The sequence below is a fragment of the Cnephaeus nilssonii genome, assembly GCF_951640355.1.
Source record: "Cnephaeus nilssonii genome assembly, chromosome: X".
Taxonomy (NCBI): Eukaryota; Metazoa; Chordata; class Mammalia; order Chiroptera; family Vespertilionidae; genus Cnephaeus; species Cnephaeus nilssonii.
Genome location: NC_137071.1, coordinates 110,286,953 through 110,311,087, shown reverse-complemented (window position 1 = coordinate 110,311,087; position 24,135 = coordinate 110,286,953). Strand labels below are relative to the sequence as shown.

The 24,135-nt window shown below is 37.1% G+C and overlaps 1 protein-coding gene across 1 annotated transcript in view; it reads right to left on the bottom strand.

Annotated features, from left to right (window-relative positions):
* ZNF280C (zinc finger protein 280C) overlaps positions 1 to 24,135 on the bottom strand; it is a 53,537-nt gene that overhangs the window by 12,961 nt on the left and 16,441 nt on the right. The window contains exons 5-14 of the mRNA XM_079765496.1: positions 23,198 to 23,263; positions 22,969 to 23,102; positions 18,755 to 18,869; positions 13,748 to 13,915; positions 13,505 to 13,608; positions 12,822 to 13,042; positions 8,964 to 9,121; positions 8,208 to 8,308; positions 7,383 to 7,529; positions 2,912 to 3,043 (exon numbers count right to left, since the gene is read on the bottom strand). Coding sequence (XP_079621622.1) covers positions 2,912 to 3,043; positions 7,383 to 7,529; positions 8,208 to 8,308; positions 8,964 to 9,121; positions 12,822 to 13,042; positions 13,505 to 13,608; positions 13,748 to 13,915; positions 18,755 to 18,869; positions 22,969 to 23,102; positions 23,198 to 23,263 — 1,346 coding nt within the window. The remainder of the gene's footprint in view (positions 1 to 2,911; positions 3,044 to 7,382; positions 7,530 to 8,207; positions 8,309 to 8,963; positions 9,122 to 12,821; positions 13,043 to 13,504; positions 13,609 to 13,747; positions 13,916 to 18,754; positions 18,870 to 22,968; positions 23,103 to 23,197; positions 23,264 to 24,135) is intronic.

The window sequence follows — 24,135 nt, the reverse complement described above, 5'->3', positions numbered from 1 at the left end:
AGCCTGGTTGATGCTTAACTGCTCCCCTGCCAGCCTGTTTGCCCCCAACTTCCCTCCTCTGCCAGCCTGGTCACCCCTAACTGCCCTCTCCTGCAGGGTTGATCACCTCCAACTGCCCTCCCTTGCAAACCTGGTCCCTCACAACTGCCCTCCCTTGCAGGCCGGGTGCCTCCCAACTGCCCTCTCCTGCTGGCCATCTTGTAGTGGCCATCTTGTGTCCACATGGGGGCAGGATCTTTGACCACATGGAGGCAGCTATATTGTGTGTTGCAGTGATGATCAATCTGTATATTACTCTTTTATTAGATAGGATAGAGGCCTGGTGCAGGGGTGGGGGCCAGCTGGTTTGCCCTGAAGGATGTTCCGGATCAGGGTTGGGTTCCCTTGGGGCGTGGGGCGGCCTGAGCGAGGGGCCTGTGGTGGTTTGCAGGCCAGCCACGCACCCTGGCGACCCAAGAGGAGGCCCTGGTATCTGGAATTTATTTTCCTTCTACAATTGAAACTTTGTAGCCTGGAGTGGAGTCAAGCCTGCTGTTCCCTCCGGGGCGGCAGCCATTTCTGTGGCAGTTAATTCACCTTCTACAATTGAAACTTTGTAGCCTTAAGCGGGTGAGCCGGGCCAGGGTGTGTGGAAAGCTTTGCTTCCCCTGTTGCCGGCGGCAACCCTGGCCTGCTCTCTCAAGCTCCATTCTGCCGCCATTTGTTTGAATTTGTTTACCTTCTATAATTGAAACTTTGTAGCTTGAGTGGAGGCTTAGGCCTGCAACAGCTATGGAAAGCTTGGCTTCCTCTGTTACCTGGGAAACCTTGCTCTCTGTGGCTGTAGCCATCTTGGATTGGGGTTAATTTGCATACTCACCCTGACTGGCTGGTGGGCATGGCCTATGTAGCGGAGTGATGGTTAATTTGCATATTACCATTTTATTAGAGAGGATATCCAGAACAGAAATATCCACCGGGACAGAAAATAGATTAAAGTTTGCTTGAAGCTGGTAGAAGGGAAATAGGAAGTGACTGCCAATGGGTATGGGGTTTCTTTTGGGAGAGATGAAAATGTTCTAAAATGGATTGTAGTGATGTTTGCACAACTTTGTGCATGTACTAAATAACACTGAATTGTACACTTTAAATGGATCAATAGTATGCCATATGATTTATATATCAATAAAGCTGTTTCAGAAATCACTGCAATACAAAAAATTAAAAATCATTACTTTGAAAATGGCAAGGGTAAATTACAATCAGTTAAATCTTCCATTTATTCTAAATGGTCATACCAATGAAATGAAATTTATTTACTGTCATACTATTACAGTTTTGTATTGATAGTATTTATATGTTAACACAGATATGGATAATTAGTAGCTTGTAGTAATTTTATGAATATCAAAAGAGCACATTCCATGTCTATTTTATACTCTGATATAACTAAATAGCTTTCACAAATTTAGAGGTCAAAATTTATTCTCAAATAATAAATATGGAAAGGCCTAAATTACTTTTTGGTAACCATAAAATAGATCTCCAATAAATGTAACCTGCTGTCTCTGGGGACTCACTGGGCAGAATTTATGGTTCCAAAGGTTACTGTGGTGGTTACATCAAGTCATCATATATCATGGAGCATTTAATAATATTACGAATTTCCTTTAAGGGACCTAATATAAAATTTATCATTTAGTATTTAGAAAAAGAAAATGTTTGATTATACCCATTAATGAATATAATGAAAAACACAGTTGCCTATTTACATTCTTTAATCATTTGACTATACTACCCCCATATACTTGAGGAGCAGCCAATGAAGAAGTCATATGTAATACATGTGGTTTGGTATCACACAAAAAACACTGAACTAGGAGTTAAAAGACCCAAGGTTAAATCTCTTCCTTGAGTAACTTATCCTCTTTTAGCTTTCTCATTTATGGTATGGGAATAATATCTGCCTTGTCTACCTCACTGAATTGCTACATGGATTACATAATAGAATTTATGAAAAAACACGCTGAAAGCTTAATTCTAAAGTATAAGACATTTAGTCCCAATCATTATCATTAATATTATAATGATGTTATAATGCAATATACTAATTATTACTACTAATAAAGGAAGATATGAGGGAGGACTGCACTGCTTACATTAATATTCTGTATGTCTTAGTCTCAGCATGGAATGAATGGATTGCAGGGAAGGATACTGGATAGCTTCTCTCACTCTACATCTTCAGAGCACTGTTTTACATTATTTTCAAACAGTAGACATATTCACATTTAAAGGTAAGTACTCAAAGCCAAATATAAATGTTTGGGAATTGTTCACTTTGGATTATGCATTCTTCACTGGAACATAGCCAAGAGCTGACTTTACATTAAAAAAAGTCAGAGAAAATGTACATAAGGCAAACAGGGAAAGGGAAATTTGCAGTCAGACATGTTTGCGCTCTTAAAACAGCAACGGTATTCAGAAGCAGAACTTGCTTCTCTGAGAACACTCAGTAATACCAACTTCAATGAACTATGGCACCCAAGCACTATGACAAATTCCAGAGACACAAAGATAAATTAAACATGATCCTAACCTTACAGTCTAGCGGCTGAAGCAGATATATATGCTGCCAACTGGAATAGCTCAGAAATAGCCTACAGAATATTGAAACAAACCATTGACTCAAACTACAGTTAATTTACTTGCACTCACTACAAAGGAATATGATCCAATATAGCACATGTCTATCAACTCAAAAAAGAATGGAAAAAGTTTTTCTTTCCAAACATAAGATAAAACCTAAAATTAAAAGCTTAACGACAATCAGAAGTAAATTTTTAATATTATATTCAATAGATAAAACCAGGCAGGAGGTTATTTCTATAATCACAGAAAATGTTAAAATACAACATATTTAAAAGCTCACTTTTGAACCAGGAGGCAAGCCTTCTAGTTCTTTAGGTTTTATAAAAGTCCGATGCTGGGTCTTGTGATCCAGTTTCTCCTTGCTGGTCAAAAATTGAAGTCTGCATTTTGTACAACGATGAACTCCTTTTTTCTGTTTAAAAAATAATATTAGAAATAATAATTTATTAGAGAATGTGACATTGGGCAAGTTACTTACTCTCTATAATGTGTTTTTATTACTATTTTAGTTTCATTTGCTTCCTCATCTATGAAATGAAAATGACCTTATACCTGCTTTGCAGAGTGGTGGTGAGAATTACACAAGATGATACAAGTAAAAGCACTAGTAACTGTCATACGGCAAGTGATTAATATATGTCAATTGCTTTGTTATTATTTTTTCACTCCGTTCATCAGTTTATTTCGTTAATTAAATTCCACATATGAGTGAGATCATGTGATACGTGTCTTTCTCTGACTGACTTATTTCACTTAACTGCCTTATTATTATAAAGATTTAATGAGGCTATTTAACACTTCTGAAATCCTTCACCCTTTCTTAAAAGTTCTACAAGCCATATTGTTAGCTCTAAAATCACTCAGTGGAAATAAATAAAATAAAATAAAATAAAATAAAATCACTTAGTTGCTCAGTGGTTGAGCATTGCCCTATGAAGCAGGAGGTCACGGTTCAATTCCTGGTCAGGGCACATGCCCGGGTTGCAGGCTCAATCCCCAGTGTGGAGTGTGCAGAAGGCAGCCGATCAATGATTCTCTCTCATCATTGATATTTCTATCCCTTTCTCTCTCTCCCTTCCTCTCTGAAATCAATAAAAATATATTTAAAAAAATAAAATCACTCAAAACTTAATATATTCTTTTTAGGAAAAAGTTTCATCTGAAGTCTTCAAAAAGAATAAAACTGACTATAGATTCAACCATTTTTATTGTCTAAAATGGCACTGATATGATCTCAATTACAAGCTTATAATCCTGCTATGGTTTTCGAGTATTTTGTGAACAATTATACAAGTTGCAAGTACTTTGAAGGATGCCCGGTGATCTTTGTATTAATAGTCTTTCCTTTACTGCAGGGTGGGGAACATCTGGTCTGCAGGCCATATAAAGCCTACAAAATAATTTGGTCTGGTCCGGCCAAGGCATTAGAGGTGAGTTAATTAAATGTTTGACCAAATATAGCAGGGTAATTTTTAAGTTGATTATGGACCTCGAATGATGTTATAAATATCTAAATGGCCCTTGGCAGAATAAAGGCTCCCCACTCCTGTTCTATTGACTACTGATAGCCTATCTCTTAGGTACCTGAAACTTACAAAAAAATTTGGGCACTCAAGGTGTGTCAGTAATCTCTAAAATTAATCCCAGTTTTGATGATCTCATAAGAGGAATTTTAAGATTTAGAAGTTGTGATAACTGTAGCTCTGATTTATTACAGTGAAAGGATACAGAGCAGGATTAATAAAGTACATTAAGTGGAGTCTGAAGGATACTGACTCCAATTTCCAAGTGCTTCTCCCGATGGAGTTGTATAGGACACAATCAATCCCCTAGCAATATGAATAGTGGGGGTTTTTTGGTGTTTTTTTGTGTGTCTTTTTTTTTTTTTGCCAGGGAAGCTCTTTTGAGTCTAAGGGCCCTGATTTTTTTATGGGGTTCAGTCACTAACCTTCAGATTCCCAGTAGAAAAGCAAGTGTTCACTACAATCATATTTTTTTTTGCACAAATGATCTAGAAAAGCTGGTAAACATGGTTCAAAGTTCCAGGCATGTAAAATACTCATTAGTTAATAACAAAGGCTCAGTTTCCAGGAGTTAGGTAAGGCCAGTTATGCAAGCAGACCCTTCTGAAAATGTGCATGATTTGAGCAACTCAAGACCTGCTGGGTTAACTATATACATGGCAAGTTAAGAAATACAACTCAGGGTCTGAAGAGTGACCACAGATCATGTAAACTACATAAAAGACAGTCCTCATAGCAAGCCCATTCTTCTCTTACTTCCTTTCAAAATCAAAGGTCAAAAGATGAAACATAGAGCACCAAGACCAGTGGTTCCAAAATCCTATTCCTCAAGAAATGTTAATAGGTATTGCACAAATAAAGGGTTCAATGGTCAAATAAGTTTTGGGAAAATATATATGCAATATCCCTTGCTTGGAGATTTATGACTTTTTTTTTTAGCATATTGAAAGCTCTTAACATCTTGTTTTTTTAAAAAAATATTTATTTTGTAAATCTAGCCATTTAATGAATCTCTTTTTTCTGGAGACAATTTTAGAGCAGAACCTCTGTTAACATCTGATGGAACCTTGGTGGAAAAACCTTAGAATAGAAAGTTGTTTTTTTGTTAATCCCCCCCAAGGATATTTCTCCATTGATTTTTAGAGAGTGGAAGGGGGAAGAGACACACAGAGAGAAACATCGATGTGAGAGAGACACATAGCTTGGTTGCCTCCTTACCACGTCCTAATCAGGGCCAGGGATAGAGCCTGCAACCCAAGTATGTGCCCTTGACTGGAATAGAACCCAGGACCCTTCAGTCTGAGGGCTGACACTCTATCCACTGAGTTAAACTGGCTAGGGCTAGAACAGAAAGATTTTGTCATATGTTCTTAAGGATGAGGTGGCATACCAGGATACAAAAATAAGCATGTTGGTATCAGCCCAGTCATAACATAAGTGATCCTAAATGTATTTGGATATGCTACTTTTATGATTTTTTTCTAATTAACAACTACAAGTTGATTTCATGATTATCTAATGACTGGAACTAAAGGCAATGTTAGCAGTGGTTCGGAATAAATTGGCCATGACAGTGCAATCAATACTAAGAAAATGTAATGAGCTGATCAGTGAGGAGACAGAACTTGATTATATAATCAGATTTAGGGAATTCACTGACTGCTACTGATTTTGGCAAAGGTACCACTGCTCTTTCAAACACTCAAGAATAGGTTTACTTCAAAGAGGGCCAAATATGTAGTGATGGAAGACGATTTGACTGTGGATGGTGGCCACACAATGCAATATTCAGATCATGTATCATAGAAATGTATACTAGAAACCTGTATGGAACCCCAACCAATTTAATAAAAAAAGTTTGCAGCCCAAATAAAAGTTTGGTTGGTCTAATTGTGTCAGGAAAAGAACAAGCAAGCATAATATGATAATTCAAAGGAAAGATGAAAGCACTAATACTGGTATCTGAGAAATTAAATAGTAGAACTGGCAAGTCATCCAGGAAACAAATTATAACCTAAATATAATTCTCTGGCATAGTTCACATTCTAGAAAAAGTCTCATTGCTGTTTCCTTTATCACTGATGGCTACAAAAGACTGTTCCAGGTCACTGATGAGAACCACATGTCTTCTCATGATAAAAAATGGGCCAGAAATTAGAAATAACATTTGAAGAGCAAAAGGAAAGAGAAGACTGTGAGTCCTCAATTATATCTTCCTCGGTTCATACTTATCCTTTTCTCTGCTCCTGATTAACTACCTTCAAAATCATTTCCATTCTCAACACTCTTAGACCCCCTAAATATTCCACTCATATTCCCTCTGCTCCTCTACTCTATGCTTCCTATTACTACCTACGCTTCAGAATTTTCACTGTTCATGAGCCACATCACGAGGAAGGAGACAAGTAAAAGAAGTGGAAGTTTCATAAGTAATTCAGCATAAATTGTAAATTGTGTCATTTGGAACAACTTTGCTTTCCTTCTAGAACAAATCTAACCACTGATCTAAGTTTTACATCCTATCTAATATAGAGGGAATATGCTAATTGACTGTCATGCCCTCACAAAGATGGTGGCACCCACAGCCAATAAGGAGGGAATATGTTGATTGACTGCCACAGCCTCAAAGATGGTGGCACCCATAGCCACAAGATGGCAGCGCCCAGTCCCCTCAGCCCTGGTGGAGCGGCAGGCGCATGGCAAGGGGCGGGCCCGGTCGCTCCTCACGCCTGCCTCCAGAGTCCCCCAGTCCCCTCAGCCCCCCCAGGGCTGGCCCAAGGCGCAAGCAAGCTACTGATGGCAGCTGCCCAGCCGCCCAGGGTCAGCCCGAGGCACAGACAAGCCACTGATGGCAGCTGCCCAGCCGCCCAGGGCCACCTGAGGCTCAGGCAAGCTGCTAATGGCGGCTGCCCAGCTGCCCAGGGCCGCCCGAGGCTCAGGTAACCAGGGCCGCCCGAGGCTTGCGCTGCTGGCAGTGGCAGCAGCAGAGGTATGATGGGGGCGTTGCCTTTCCCTGATCACCAGGTTGCCTCCCGCCCCTGAGGGCTCCTGGACTGTGAGAGGGGGTCAGGCCAGGCTGAGAGAACCCCCCTCCAGTGCATGAATTTTCATGCACCGGGCCTCTAGTGTGTGTGTGTGTGTGTGTGTGTGTGTGTGTGTGTGTGTGTATAATATAGATATATATAGCTTTTCACTAAGACAAAATAAATAAGAACTGCTAAATCTTACCTGATGTTTCATGTAATGATTCATGTAGGGGGTTGCCATTCTACTAACTTTGAGGCAAAATGGACACAGCAAGTTCTTTGTGTTTTCATGGGATGCTCTAAAATGAGTTTCTACATCAGAAAATGTTGATGATCTAAACTGGCAAACCTAGACATATAAAGAAGGTTTAGTTTAACTTGAACATGTATAACTGATATGCAATTACATTAAAGTAGCAATGATAAATCATTTGTACAGAGGAACATTATGTTCTAATTCATCTCTGCTGCCTCTACAATCAAGAATCCTATTACTTCAAATAATAATTATGATCATTGAAACAGAAAAGTATCATTCAAACTCTGATACCTCTTGTCCTATCCTGCTATATAAAATGAGAGTATTCTCTTCTTTAGATTTTAAATAACATCCAGGATATGATAGAGGCAATTTATCTTTATCTTGCTATCTTATTGGGAACCACTTCAAATTATGGAAAAATAGCAGCCACAAAGTATTTAGTTGAGTTTCCCATAACTAATAGCATTTACTATTTCTCTGGCATGTCTTTATTTTCCCTTCTTAGTAAGAAAGTCCATATGTTTGTCTTTTTCTAGCAGGGTATTTTGTTTTTCTAGCACAGGGGTCAGCAAACTATGACTCACAGGCCAAATCCAACCCACCACCCACACATACACAAGTTAAACCAAGGGAGTTTCTATGATTGAAGAGGGTCTTCAAGTTTAGTCACTTGTTTTATTTAAATGGTTAAAAATAATAAAATACTATTTCATGGCACATGATAATTAAACTAACATCTAAGTATACAATAAAATGTGTGTGTACCTGGCAAATATATGGCATTTCACCGGGTTTATGAGTGTCCTTCATATGTTGTAAAAGAGTATGTTCTGTTTCAAATGATAATTCACAGATTTTACAAATCGCTGAAATTGGAAAAAAAATTACATCATTTTAAGGATGTATATAAATAAAAGGTCCATTTTGTACATCTATAACAACAGCAACAAGTAATAATAGTAACAGTGATGGTGGTTCCAATAATTCTATAGTTAACTCTGTTAATGCTGTAGTAAGGACTTTACTTATATTAGCTTACTTAATAATTCCCATTCCATAGTTGAGAGAGGTATTGTTATTTTTATTCACATTTTTCAGATGAGGAACCTGAAGTACAGAAAGTTTAGGTAACTTGCTTGAGATCTCGCAGTTGTATTAAGAGGCAGAGCTGGAATTTGGGTCCAAGTTGTCTAACTCCACACTCTGTGATTTTAACTTTCATTGCAGTTATTTTTCTTATTAGAGTATAAATCAAATCATTGATTTCATATTTGCAAACCAGGGACTCTGGTTTTTAGCTTACCTCTTACACACAATACAGGAGATATACCCTATTTGTAAGAGGGATCTCAACTTAAGTAATTTTATTGAAAAGTTTCTGCAAGTTAAAATTTGCTTTTCAACTTTGCCCTCAAACTACGAAGTCTATTTCTTATTTTCTATCAGAGTTCTTAAGGATTCCTCATAGTTTAGATGATCAAAATCATTGATATTCAGCACTACAGTGAAACTGTGACTTACTAGAAAACTCATGAGGTGTGTGTGTACTCTCAATGTGACACTGCAGCTGGAATGGTGTAGGATACTGACGGTAACAGTGCTGGCAGGTGGTGTGGCTTTCCCAGCTCTCACTGTTCTGCTTCTCAAGTTCCAAATGGTGTTTCATGTGGTTCATAAACCTATAAATAATTGTCAACAGGTGCAAATATTCAGATTTATAACAAAAAAAACTTTCACAAGTAAGCATCTGAACCTAAGCCTTAAAATCCTCTAGAAAAGTATTCACTTCAAGTAATCACTTTCATTAAATGGCTCAGTAAATCTATTTGTAAAACACAGTGGAATCTCATTTCTTGAACTTAATTTGTTCCAGAAGGCTGTTGGAGAAGCAGTTTGAAAACTGAATAATTTTTTCCCATTAGAAAAAATGTAAATTTAATTAATCCATTCCAGATCCCCAAATGATTCCCTTTTTCAAACCTTTCTTATATACAGTACATGTCTAATGTACTGTTTAATCTAATATGATAAAAGGTTAATATGCAAATCGACTGAAGAGCTGAACAACCGGTCGCTATGACATGCACTGACCAACAGGGGGCAGACGCTCAACACAGGAGCTGCCTCCTGGTGGTCAGTGTGCTCCCACAGGGGGAGTGCTGCTCAGCCAGAAGCCAGGTTCATGGGGAGCGGGCCTAAGCCATCAGTCAGACATCCCTCGAGGGCTCCCGGACTGGGAGAGGGTACAGGCTGGGATGAGGGCCGCCCCCCAAGTGTATGAATTTCATGCACTGGGCCTCTAGTTTATAAATAAACACTTCTTTTCTTAAATTTACAGAACTATCCCCTACTAGCCTTAAAGGAATTTTTCATATATCACTGCCTCTGAAATGCTATCACCAGCTGCTTTTCCCTTATCCAATCAACAAGTTTTTCTACCTATTCAATTACCTGTGATTGCTGTTTTGTGAGCACTTTCACACCCTTAGCAACATTAGCACTCTTGGTTGCCTCTTTATGTTTTAAAATTGTGCTAATTGCCAGCAACTCCTTTGCTAGTTGCCTGCTAGATGCTTTTTGTCATGCTGAGGTATCAGCATGAAAAGGTTGTCAGTTCAAAAACTGAAGTTTTGGTCCATGGAGACATTTTTTTCCTGTTAACAACTTGGTCAAGAAAAGGGCTTGTATGCATGCATATAAGCCTAACCAATGGACACAGACACAGGGGGGTGAGGGCATGAGTGGGGGGATGTGGGGCAATGGGGGAATAAGGACACATATGTAATACCTTAATCAATAAAGAAAAAAAAAAGAACCGAATTGTTCAAGATGGGAGACATTTGAGAAACGAGGTTTGACTGTAATCTCTGTTTTAAAAGAACCCATTAATAGTTAATATGAAATACCATGAATTTTCTAGAACACTTCATTATTATTTCAGATAAAAATTTTTATAAAGAAAAACAGCAGGCTTCTTTTCCATATATGAAATACTATATATATCTACACTAATAAAAGAGAAAGAGGCAAATTGCCGTACCTCTGCGACACCCACCAGCCAATCAGGAGTGAGTATGCAAATTAGCCCAACAAAGATGGTGGGTTAATTTGCATATGCAGGCATGGAGTGAAGACTGAAGTCTCCGGCCTGAGCGAAGACTGAAGACTGAAGACGACTGAAGACTGAAGAGGCTTGGCTTCTCCGCTGTGGCTGGAGCGGAGAAGCCAAGCCTTTCTGTGGCCAGAGCACAGAAGCCTAGACTCGAGACTTGGCTTCTCTGCTGCAGCGAGAGCAAAGGCCTGGGTCCTGGGTGCCAGAGAAAAACCAGTGCCAGCAGCCAGGGGAAGGAAGGCCTATTGCACAAATCTTCATGCAATGGGCCTCTAGTTTTAAAATAAAATACTTAAAGGAAGGAAACCTTACCACCAAAAGCAGTTATAGATTCATGAGAGAAATCTTTTGAAGGCCTTAAATATATAAAATAGGCTTCAAAGTGGCTTAAAGGACAAATTATTAGTATTTTTTTAGATAGCAATCATCATGGGAGTTTTACTATTTATCTTTTCACACTTACAAAACACTACTTCACTTTAGAGCTGCTTATAGTACACTTTGAAATGTCTTTTTCCCCTTTCGTTTTAACATAATCTCTATTCAAATCTATTTTAAAAATCCTAGTCTTGCCTAAATGCTACAAAATTCCTAGATGTTATAAAATATGGTTACCTTAAAATTTCTAGACAGTTTGATAATCCAGAAATCTGTAACCAGTCTTTTGAAATGAAAACAAAAGAGAAAGTTTCATATTTAATATTAAATGGCTAACCTCAAAGGAAGAGCAAAAAAAGCCTTTGCTAAAAATAAAAGAACTTCTAATGTAATATGCATAACATTTAAGTATAAGGAACTTACCCAGTGAGCCACTTTCTATGAATTTTACCAAAATTAATAATGTTATTTTCTGATGGATTTTTACTGTAAAAATGGTAAAAATTATGTAAGGAGGTCACAGTGTTTCAGTGTTTTATCTCGAAGTACAATTTCTCTTCTGTTAAGCTATTGAGACCATTAGCAATTGATGGATGTTAGGGCTTGATAAAAAGAAGGTACAGAAGTATGAAAACTCATATGAAAAAATATTTGAAAGAGCTTTGAAAATTATAAAGCACTACCCCTAAATGTAGTATTCATAGTTTACACTTATATTACAGTATATTTCAGTGTTTTTCTATGTACTTCTTTTTAAACCCAAAATTCACCATAAAATATAATTCTGGGCTTAGAAATGACCTATAGGATACCTAAGAATGTTAGTTACAAATGATGGTTATCAAGGGTAAATATTTTTAAGTTTATATATGTGTGTCACAATATAAGTACATGTACACATATACATATATGCATCTCACAGAAGGGAAGTGCAATGATGTCTGCAATTTACTCTGAAAAGTATAAAAAAATCAGGTCTATGGATGAATATATAAATATGTAGTAATACAGGTATAGTAAAATGTTATAGTAGAAATGAGGTGGGCAAATATAGATAGATAGATAGATAGATAGATAGATAGATAGATAGATAAATAGATATTCTCTGTAAAAATTTTCAACTTTGCTGAATATTTAAAATTTTTTATAATAAAATGTTAGGAAAAGAATGTCATGCTATACAATATAAACAATGAGAAATACCAGTCAATGTCTTGTTACTTTGTTCTTGTTACTATCTCACTTAGGATGATAGATATGTAATATGACATATAACTCAGACTGCAAAATACAAGTTCCTAAAATTTAAAGCATATATGTATAAACCTTCAAAATTCCACTGATAATTAAATTTCTGCTTTTAAAATGTGCTAAACCATAAAATCAAAACAGACATGTTTCAAAGAACTGGTAGTACTTTACAGAAGATTACCAAAAAAAGATCACTTTCTCTGCAAGGTAAATGTGCTAAAAATTATAAATATGAATTGAAAAATTAGAGCACTAAATAAAACTAGTACAAAGGAGTTCAAACTGGATGAAATGGTTCTTTCTGTGATAGGAAAATTAAGATTCAAAAACAGTTAAAAAATAATAATGCCTCACGAAAATTCTTAGATCAAGGATAAATATAAAAAAAGAAGTAATTTTGCCCTAGGTTAAAAGAAATTTTGTCTTTAAGTTATCTGAAAGAAATACAACTAAACGGGCCCAAATGTCAAACTCCTAAAATACAAGAAAGGACAAAAGCTTTTCAACATGATAATCTGTATTTGCTCTTCGTAGAAAGAGTGAAAATTGCTTACCTAAGAGGGCACAGAAAAATAAAGATACAATAGTTACATCTGTAGCATCCCAATTTTCAAACAGAAACATAGATATTTACATACCTAATATTATTTTTAAGAACTTTTGAGCAACTGAAGCATTTAAAGGTTGTGTAAGTCTTTTCTTCATTGTCAATATCTCCTTCATGTTTTCCGTAGTAAAAGTCACTAACTAACATGATCAATTTTTCTTTGTCTGCACCAGTCTTAGTTTTCTTTTCAGTACTTGAAATTTCTACTTTAATCATCTCCAAAAACTTATTTATCATTCCTGGACAACAACGCTGAAAGAGGAAAAAATATAAGCCAATATGAGTTTATGTCTGAGTGTTAAAAATTAAAATTCAAGACTAAGGTTTTTCATTAAGTAATGTGACATACATATGTCACCATGAACAAAAAATAAGGTAAAAAGGGGAATTTTAAAATTACATGTAAGATTAAGCACCTAATAAAATATTCTGATTAATACATTATCTTCATTAAAAATTAAAATATAATGTACATATGCTACAGTGTATATAAACTTAATTTTCAAACTTGGATGCTTGATAAGGATTTTTAAATCTTCTAGGAAGATAATCATTATGAGTATCAATTTTTACTGAAGTTATATGAAAATACCAATGAAGAGATTTCTTACCTAAATGTCTGGAGAAATTAGCATTTACCACTAATATCAATTCTTAATATTTTTAGAGATTTTTTGGATATTTCTAAAAATAAAATTTTGAAAAAGTTTTTACCTTCATGTGATACTTCAAAGCATCCAAATTATTGAACTGAACATTGCACTTTGGACAAGATCTTTGAAAAGGCTTTCCAGTTTTATGTTCAGTTGATGAGGTACCTAAAATAAATTAAGGATTTTTATTACTCAATTTTTTCTTTTTCACACCTTAAACAGCCAGTAATAATAGTTTTAAAATTTATCACAATTTCTAAAATTTATATATAATTTCATTTTTATATACCACATTCATATTTACCTTTTGATGTCATAACTGAGGAGGATGTCACTGAAGGAGAGCTGTCTAAAGATAATGTAGCACACGAACCTATTTCAGAAACATCGTCACTGGTCTTTGGCTTTTTTGGATGAACTCTGTTTGCTATAATACTAGGACGTTTTCTTATAGGTAGAGTTTCACCCACAGCTACAATTTAAATAGTGAAAATGATATTTGTAAATGCTTTAGTATAGAACAGAACATTGCTTAAAATGCTAATAAAATGGTCTTACCTTTAAAACTAAGTAAAAGCACTTCAGAGCTAAATTAAAGGTAATACAATTAAATTACCATATCATACAAATGACAATAAAGAATGATAAAAATTTATATGATAAATAGGTAGAAAAAATTGCACAGCCAGCCGGTGTGGCTCAGTGGTTGAGCATCGACCTATGAACCAGGAGGTCATGGCTTGATTCCCAGTCAGGGCACATGCCCAGGTTGTGGGCTTGATCCCCAGTATGGGGTGTGCAGGAGGCAGCCAATCAATGATTTTCTCTCATCATTGATGTTTCTATCTCTCCCTCTCCATTCCTTTCTGAAATCAATGAAAACATATCCTATCTAATAAAGAGGGAATATGCTAATTGACCCTCACGCCGTCGCAAAGATGGTGCACCCACAGCCAATAAGGAGGGAATATGCTAACTGACTGCCATGCCCTCAAAGATGGCAGCACCCACAGCCAATAAGGAGGGAATATGCTAATTGACTGTCAGGTCCTCAAAGATGGTGGTGCCCACAGCCACAAGATGGCAGCGCCCAGTCCCCTCAGCCCTGCTGGGGCGCCTGCCTCCAGAGTCCCCCAGTCCTCTCAGCCCCCCAGCCTCCCAGGGCCGGCCCAAGGCACAGGCAAGCCTCAGTTGGCAGCTGCCCAGCCGATGGCTGAGGTGCATGCAAGCCTTGGATGTCAGCTGCCCAGCCACCCAAGACCAGTCCGAGGCACAGGCAAACCTTGGATGGCAGCTGCCCAGCCGCCCAGGGCCGGCCCGAGGCACAGGCAAGCCTCGGATGGTGGCTACCCAGCTGCCCAGGGCCGCCCGAGGCTCAGGTAACCAGGGCCGGCTGAGGCTTGCACTGCTAGCAGTGGCAGCAGCAGAGGTGTGATGGGGGCGTCGCCTTCCCCTGATTGCCGGGTCACCTCCCGCCCCTGAGGGCTCCTGGACTGAGAAAAGGCAGGCCGGGCTGAGGGACTCCCCCTCCAGTGCATGAATTTTCATGCACTGGGCCTCTAGTGTGTGTGTGTGTGTGTGTGTGTGTGTGTGTGTGTTAATTCTCAACCGAGGATATTTTGATATTTTCCCATTGATTAGAGAGTGGAAGAGAACATCAATGTGTTTCTCTCACATTGATTGATTACCTCCTGCACACACCCCAACCAGGGCCCTGGCTGGGGAGGTGCCTGCAACCAAGGTACATGCCCCAAATGGAATAGAACCCAGGACCCTTTGGTCTACAGGATGAAGCTCTATCCACTGAGCCAAACAGACCAGGGCAATAAAAAAAATTTTTTTTTAAAAAATTGCACAAGCAGCTATTATGGAGTACACATATTTAAACTCATGAAATAAACTTTAATACAAAAAATGCTAAAGATGCTTTCGAATAAAGAAATATATAAACAGGTAGTATGAAAAAAAAGTCAGACCAAAACAATCCCCAGAAAAAAATTAAACCACAGAGAATACTCTAAGCTCAGTTCCAAATATGAATTTATTTTTAGATGTGTCAATATATTTGAGCTTGTAAGTAAAAACAATTTCTATTCTAAAAATTAGAGAAACCCTTTAAGATACTTAAAACTTAAGATGTCTAATGGAAACCTCAAGTTGGTTCTTTTAACACTTAACAAGTTGACAGGTAGTTTAAATAATCTGTTTATTCCCTTTAGTCTAATGGTTCTGTCTTAAGGAATATAGTGGGCATGTAAGATAAAGAAACCCCCTTTAAACTTTTTTTAAAAATTAGACTGTTAAATAAAATTTTGTTAAATAGAGATTTCATTGCTAAAAAGTTTTAAGTTTGAAAACCATCACCTTAAAGGCTAAAAGATTATGTAATTCAGGGCATTTGCAAGAGAGGTGGGGCTATTTAGGCTATAACCAGATCCAGCAAAAGTTCTTTTAAAAAAAGCACAACTGTACTTTGTAATAAAAATTCTAAAACTTTACATTATATTTTAATGTTCCCAACTGTACACTAAAGGAGAAGTAGTAGCATAGATAAAAGCCAGGAAAATAAGAGTATTACATTAATGGGTTCCTCTGTCAAATCTGTGTTTCGTTCTTTGAGATAACATAGAAATGACTTTTTCCATTTTCAAGCACATGATTACTGACAGCAATACTGCAAACACTTGGGACTGATTTTTTTGTAATCACACTAACATTCTTCTCAGATGCTTAGGTTATTTGAACAACTGATGAGTGCTGTTGTTTTGGACTAGGCAACTGTTTATCTAGCAGCCTGTATAGCAAAAATATACTTTTATATATAATTTTTTGAAGTATGAGTAAATCTCCAAGTTAAATAAAATTATTCTGAGCTCAATAGTTTTAAATTCTGACTCTTTAACTTACTAGTATTTATATCTGTTGCCTCTGCCTTGTTTACTATCCTCATTCTGCAAAATCAAATTCAAATCCAAACTTCTCCAAGAACCTTCTACAACCATCCTAGACAGAAGTCCAGTAATCTTTTTTCTGAATAGATAGCATATATAAGCATTCATACTTATCATGTTAACAACTATTTATTGTCAAGTCCTTTAAGACTTTAATGTATTTCTCACTTCTCTCATTTGAGCCTCAAAAAAAGCTCTGAGGTAAGTAGAGCAAGAATTAAAATTATATCTCCAAACAACCGATTTCAGGTCTGAAGAATGAATGCATTATGTGAGAAAAACAAAAGCATCTATTTTAGTAATATGAGAAAATTAGGTGTAAAGATGTTCATTATAAAGACCACAAAAATCTTGCTGAAACTTATATCTTCCTAATTAACTATAACTCTATTTACAATTAGGGCAATATTCCAATCCTCATAGCACTACAATTATAGAGAGAGTAGGAGTCACTGTCTTTACCCGCTAGAAGCTTAAAGAATTCAAGCTTTTTCTATGAAAAAAGACCATCCTATATAATAAAAGGGTAATACGCAAATAGACCAAACAGCAGACTGAACAACCAATCAAAGTGTAATATGCTAATGATGTGCTAAGGCTGCTCAACCGCTCGCTATGATGTGCACTGACCACCAGGGGGCAGATGCTCTGACCAGTAAGTTAGCTTGCTGCTGGGGTCTGGCAGATCAGGACTGAGAGAGATGGGCCGGACACACCCTGGAGCTCTCCCCTGGTCCCTCCCCGGCCCGATCGTGCACCGGTGGGGTCCCTCAGCCTGGCCTGTACCCTCTCGCAATCCAGGACCCCTCGGTGGATGTCAGAGAGCTGGTTTCAGCCCGCTCTGGCAGGCCACTCCCCTTGGGAGGGTGCCAGATGTAGGGCTCATGGCTAGCAAGCGCTGCTGTGGCAGCACGAGCCTCTTCCAATCAGGACTGATTGGGTGCAAGCCCGCGGCAGGCACAGTGGGGCCAGGATGAGTGGGAGCATCAGATAGGAGCTTCAGGCAGTGTTGGACTGCGGGTTTTGGCCTGATCCCTGCAGGCCACCCAGAGGGACCCCACCCGTGCACGAATTCGTGCACCAGGCCTCTAGTGTACTTTATAAAATCAGATTTCAGACAAGTACTTTTTCTCCTCATTTATTTTGGAACTTGGCTATTTTACTAACTATATAAGTGACACCTAGATAGGTGACTATCAAGCCAAGTATTTTTTAGAATGGGAAAATATTTTTTGGTACACATACAATAGGTCCTCGGGTTACATTGGAGATCCGTTCCTATGGCGCGACGTAACACGATTTTCGTGGTAAGTTGGAACCCACCTACATAAGCACCTACATCACTCACATGGAGCACATACACAGCAGTAATGAAGTGAAACAATAAAAAAATTTTAAAAGAAAGATAACAATTCCTGGCTTTTACTTGTGGTAAATAAATAATAAACATAGAACACATATGTACATATGTCGAAATGATGGAACTTTTTTTTTTAATAAATAAATGGGAGATGGCAACGTAACCACGAAATGACGTACCTCGAGTCCGATGTAACCCGAGGACTGCCTGTATTACTATAAATTTCTTACTGTTTTGATTTGGTAAATGCATACTAATTTGTTAAGCAAACAATTTAAACATGCAAAAATTTCCTGTGTACCTCTCTCCATTTAGTAAAATATATCAAATTTGCCAATATAGAAATAGTAATTGCTTTGATTATAAGGAATTTTCAATTCAACAAAATCCCTTCAAGGCATACTAGTTTATTTAACAATAACAAAGAACTTTATTATGGTATACAATCAAAGAATGGTAATTCTTTTTTAATTAGAAATTTTAATTATTCCTTCAATGGGTATTTAATGAGTACTTATTATGTGCAAATCAGTTTCTTTAGTACTGCCATTTTATAAGACTACTCTATAATCATATTTAACTATCACTTCTACATAATTTATTTGGATAGAAAGACACTAACTAGTCTATGAAAAAATCAACTATAACCACACAATTTTTCTCATATTAATGACCTACCAAATAATTAATACTTAAAAAAATAACCATAGTATTAGGACACCAAGGGACTTCCCTGACTCATAGCCTATGGTGGTTCCAAGTGAGAATGAGCTGAAAGAATACATATTAGTCAATTTATAAAAAAATAAATGAAATATTCTATTATTAAATACAATTTTATATAAAACCACCCAAGAAAAGCATCAGAAACTATTAACTTCCATCTTACAATGTATAAAAAACTTAACCCAAAGGTATGAGTTTTAAAATAGACATTCATTCTATATGTATATTAATCAGTTCTCTCTTTATTATATTTCTAAAAAGTTATAAACCAAACCTTCTGTATAAACTTTCGATCCGCCTTGGGATGGTGGTATTGTGTCCTGGGTCAGGTCAAACAGTAAATCAGAAGAATCATCCATTTCAACTTGTGATGAACTCCTTATAAATGACTGTGAAAGTTACAATTATTTTATTTCATAAACATTTATAAAGGTAATTTTAACTGTATGCCACTACCATAAAAATAGCCTTAATTATTCAATGACTAATAAGTTATAAAACACAAAGGTAATTATTACTCTGTCAAATTAACATCTACCGGGTAAGGAATATGTGTGAACTCTCTGGATTATTAAAATAATTTTTCTGGAAATCGAAAATTAGTTTGAAATAAAAAGTTTAGTTAAAACAATCACATTATTGGCAAAGTAGAGGTTATATTTTGGTAAACTTTTCTGCAAGAAAGTTTTGGCAGTGTCTATTAAGGGCTTTAAAAAGTTCATATCCTTTGATCTACTTATTTCAAATATTCTGCTTCCACAAATTTATGCTAAGGAAATGAAAATATTTAATGGAAAATTATTTGTTATAGCAAAAAATCAAAACCTGTATGTCCAACAATGGAGGAATGGTAAAATAAATTAAATGACATATCATGCAACATATTTTTGAGAAATATCCAATGACAAAGAAAAATGTTTCCAATATAAATTTCAGTGAAAAAAGAACAGATATGTGTATAAAATATAATCCTAATTGATTATTATTCTATACTAGAGGCCCAGTGCATGATTTAATCATGCACCTGGTGCACCAGCGGGCTGGCTGTCCGCGGGTGCCCCAGGCCTTCCGAAAGCCTCCGGTAGCCATGACACAGACGCTGCTGGTGCCGCGAGCTCAGCGTCCTGCTGGCCCAATCAGCTACCCCGGCCACCCTGAGTCCCGCCCCCTGCGTCTCCTGCTGGCCCAATCGTGGGCGTAGCGGAGTGATGGTAATTTACATATTACCATTTTATTATGTAGGATACCACACTAACCATTTGCAGAAACAATAGCAAAATACACTTGCATTCTCTTCTGTTTCTTTTCTACCTCCTATATATATTACCTGTAAAATGGGAATATAAGAATCTTGAGTGTTTTGTGCTTAAAGCTGAGACACAATCAGGTTTTAAGAATCTTACTTTGCTCTTAAGTTTTCTGTTGACATAGGTTTCTTAAGTAATGGAAACAGATATTGAAGTGACCCAAGCCATTCCATTCCTATAATTTGAGGCATAGCAGGCAGATTTCTGCATTTGAGTCCTACTGTGTGTTATATAAAATCAACATGACTTTAAACTTAATTGCAACCAAGCACAATATTACTGCGAGATAGATTTTTTTTCAAAATATCTGCCCTTAGAAATGGAAAATATTCACTAGCGATGGTCCAAAATACTTCTTAACAGAAGTTCCTCCAAATAAAGTTAATACTTTAAACCCTTTCCTAGGTGATAACTCTGGTCAATTAAGTACCACCATTTCAAAGAGCTGAGACATTATTCAACAAATAACATGTTAAAATAATTCTCCAATTGGGAATTACTGGGGATTCAGAAGACCTGTCCATTTATTTAACTATGAAACCTTGGGCAAGTCACTTCTAAGGTTCAGGTTATTCAACTTTCCAACTGAAATAAGAGCCACCAATTATTGTCTATTTAAAATGTACTTGCCTCTTTCACAGTACATGTATTCTATCAAGTAGTTGTCATAACAGTACTAATAAAGACCTAATATTATCTCTCATTTTATAAATAGGTAAGCTTAAGTATGGTTAAGCAAGGTTCCCAGTACAACCCAGCTCTGGCAAACAACTTGATTGCAGCATCATGAGACCTTGAAGCAGAGGATCCAGTTAAGCCATGCCATGACTCCTGACTTACAGAAATCATGAGATAATAAGTGTATATTGCTTTAAGCTTCTAAGTTTATGGTATTTTTATGCAACAATGAGTAATTAATATATGTGCTTTGTAAGTCTTTCCTTAAAGTAAAAATGGCATTCCATTTAAAAAAAAAAAAAGACAGCGTGCCCAGCTGGCATGGTTCAGTGGTTGAGCATCGACCTATGGATCAGAAAGTCACGGTTCGATTCCCAGTCAGGGCACATGCCTGGGTTGCAGGCTCAGTCCCCAGGAGGCAGCCGACCAGATTCTCTCTCATCACTGACGTTTCTACCTCTCCCTTCCTCTCTGAAATCAATAAAAATGTATTTTAAAAAAGGACAGCAAGTTCAGCTTGCAGTTGAATCACACAAGTGCTTTTTCTCAAGTGCTTATACTGCACATACAGAAATACTTTATGCACCCTACCCATTTCATCACACAGAATATTTAAAAAGAAGTATATTTTAAGGTTGAGCATTAATAAAATTAGTAAAAATTTATTACTTCTTCAAAGATATTCTTAAATGAAACATTCTTAAAAGAAATATTTCTACTGTGGGTGCACAACAGTCATGAATACAAAAATACTAGTATAGTTTGGTTCCATTGCCTTGATTCATATTAAGGTACTAGCAGTTTTACCCTCCAATGCTTTTGTATCACCAGTGCAAATGTTGACAAGTGAAAGAGCAAATACTGTTACAACAGTTTTAACTTCATTGAACCCTGAAAGAGTCTCAAGGAATCCCAATAGTCTGTGGTCTATACTGTTGCCCTAAGGCAGTGGTCGGCAAACTCATTAGTCAACAGAGCCAAATATCAACAGTACAACGATTGAAATTTCTTTTCAGAGCCGAAAACCGACTTCTGCGCATGGGCCACGAAGTTTCAATCACACTGTATGTGCGCACCTGCTCGTGGTATTTTGTGGAAGAGCCACACTCAAGGGGCCAAAGAGCCGCATGTGGCTCGTGAGCCTCAGTTTGCTGACCATTGCCCTAAGGGAATGCTTCTATTTTTTAAAAATATATTTTTATTGATTTCAGAGAAGAAGGGAGAGGGGAGAGTGAGATAGAAACATCAATGATGAGAGAGAATCATTGACGGGCTGCCTTCTGCATGCTCCCTACTGGGGATCGAGCCCACAACCCGGGCATGTGTCCTTGACTGGAATCGAACCCGGGACCTTTACTCTGCAGGCCAATGCTCTATCCACTGAACAAAACCAGCTAGGGCAGAATGCTTCTATTTTTAAAAGTATATACCTAAATGTATGGATAGATACGCTTATGTGCATATTTTAAAATAAACTCTGGGTTAACCTGGATTGAAATCTCAAACCCATCTTTTACCAGCTATGTGGTCTTCAGTGAATTATTTAGCTTTTCTGAGCCTCAGTTTTCTCAATTATAAAATGGGGATAACTATTGTGCTAACCTCTTAGAGAAGTCATAAGAATTAAATTAGATTAATTTATATGTAGCATTTAGAACAGAGATCGATATTAACAGACTAACAAATACTAAATATTACCATTACCTATTATTTCTGTTAAAAACTAAATTCTGAAGGTATGTTTTCAAAATAAACAGCAACAATGACCTTAGAACAATCTTCCAATTAAGAATACCTGGTTTAAATGAGCATCTTAAAGATTTTGCCATTATGCAATATTCATTACTAATTATACTTTTTAGATAGCATAGTTTTCAATATTATACCTATCCTATATAATAAAACCCTAATATGCAAATCAACCGAACGGCGGAATGACCGGACGCTATGACGTGCACTGACCATCAGGGGGCAGACGCTCAACGCAGGAGCTGCCCCCTGATGGTCAGTGCGCTCCCACAGGGGGAGCACTGCTCAGCCAGAACCCTGGCTCATGGCTGGGGAGTGCAGCGGTGGTGGTGGGAGCCTCTCCCGCCTCCACGGCAGCACTAAGGACCTCCCGGGAGATGTCCACCTGCTGGCTTAGGCCCACTCCCTGGCTTAGGCCCGCTAGGCGGACATCCCCTGAGGGGTCCCAGACTGCAAGAGGGTGCAGGCTGGGCTGAGGGACACCCCCTCAGTGCACAAATGTCGTGCACTGGGCCTCTAGTTTAAATATAATTACCTGATTTATTAATAGGTTGGATAGTTAGTTCCTGAAGTTATTACTTTGAGTATTGGTTGAGCTATCATAAAGATGGGGATATTTTCTCATAGTGATTATGCTTCTACCAAAATGGTGACTAGCAATGACAGTCCATAATTCTAACTGGGTTAGAATAACTAGGTTATTATAATATCCAATGTGTCCCTGTGCTAATTGTGTAGTTTCAGAAACACTTACAGATTTAGACACGTTCTGAATAATAGAGCTTTGTGAAGGTTTAGATTGAGGATGAAATCTAGGTAAGGCAGCCACTGGATTTGATACTGGGTCTTTGTAGTGTGGACTTGTAGGCTTGAATGCATCAGGAACACCTGTATTTTAAAATTACACAACACATTCAATATTTTTCTCTATAACAAATTTGGTCAAAATATTTCACTTTAAAATTAATATAATAATACTCTACCTTGACTGAGTACCTCATTCTTTATTGCCTTTGAAGATGAGCTGGAGTTACCTCTGTTCAAAATATCTATAAAAATTACAGTTATTTTAAACAAACAAAATTAAAATGCACGCATATACATAGAGAACGGATTGGTGATTGCCAGAGGGGAGGGGGTTTGGGGGACTGGGTGAAAGAGGTGAAAGGATTGAAAAGTACAGATTGGTAGTTACAAAAGAGTCATGGGGATATAAAGTACAGCATAGGAAATCTAGTAAATAACATTGCAGTAAATATGTATGGTGCCATGTGGGTACTGGAAATATCAGGGGGAACAATTTGTAAAGTGTATGATTGTCTAATCACTACCATAGTATACCTAAAACCAATACAAAATAATATTGAAAGTAAACTGTAATTGAAAAATAAATTTATTTTAAAACTTATTTGACTTTAATAGATAATAATAGAACAAGGTTGTATATACGCATAGGTTCCTGTGACTCAAGTCCTCCTCTAATCCCCATGCCACATTCACAGCCCTAAAAATCTAGAAGTTTCATTATGGGTAAACTGACTGGATTATCTGTACCATTACTCCTGAATTCTAAAAGGAACACTGTCAGAGACTATACAGTAAATTGAACCCAAAATTTATCAGAGTATCTCAAATCTACTACTATACCAAAAGTAAATTTGTGGCTGACATGATCCTCTGGATCAGTTTAATATTGCTCACTGTTGTATCCATGTGAACCCATAAGTTGTAGGTTATTGAGGAATCAAATGAAAATTTGGAACAGTAGAGATTTGCCTAAAATTGCTAATCAGGAAAAGGTATAAGACATTAAAAAAAAAAATCCCAAACTAAAAAGGCTTTGCATAACAAATAAAATCAACAATAAAATGAAAAGATAACCTACTGAATGGGAGAAAATATTCACCAATGCTATATCAGA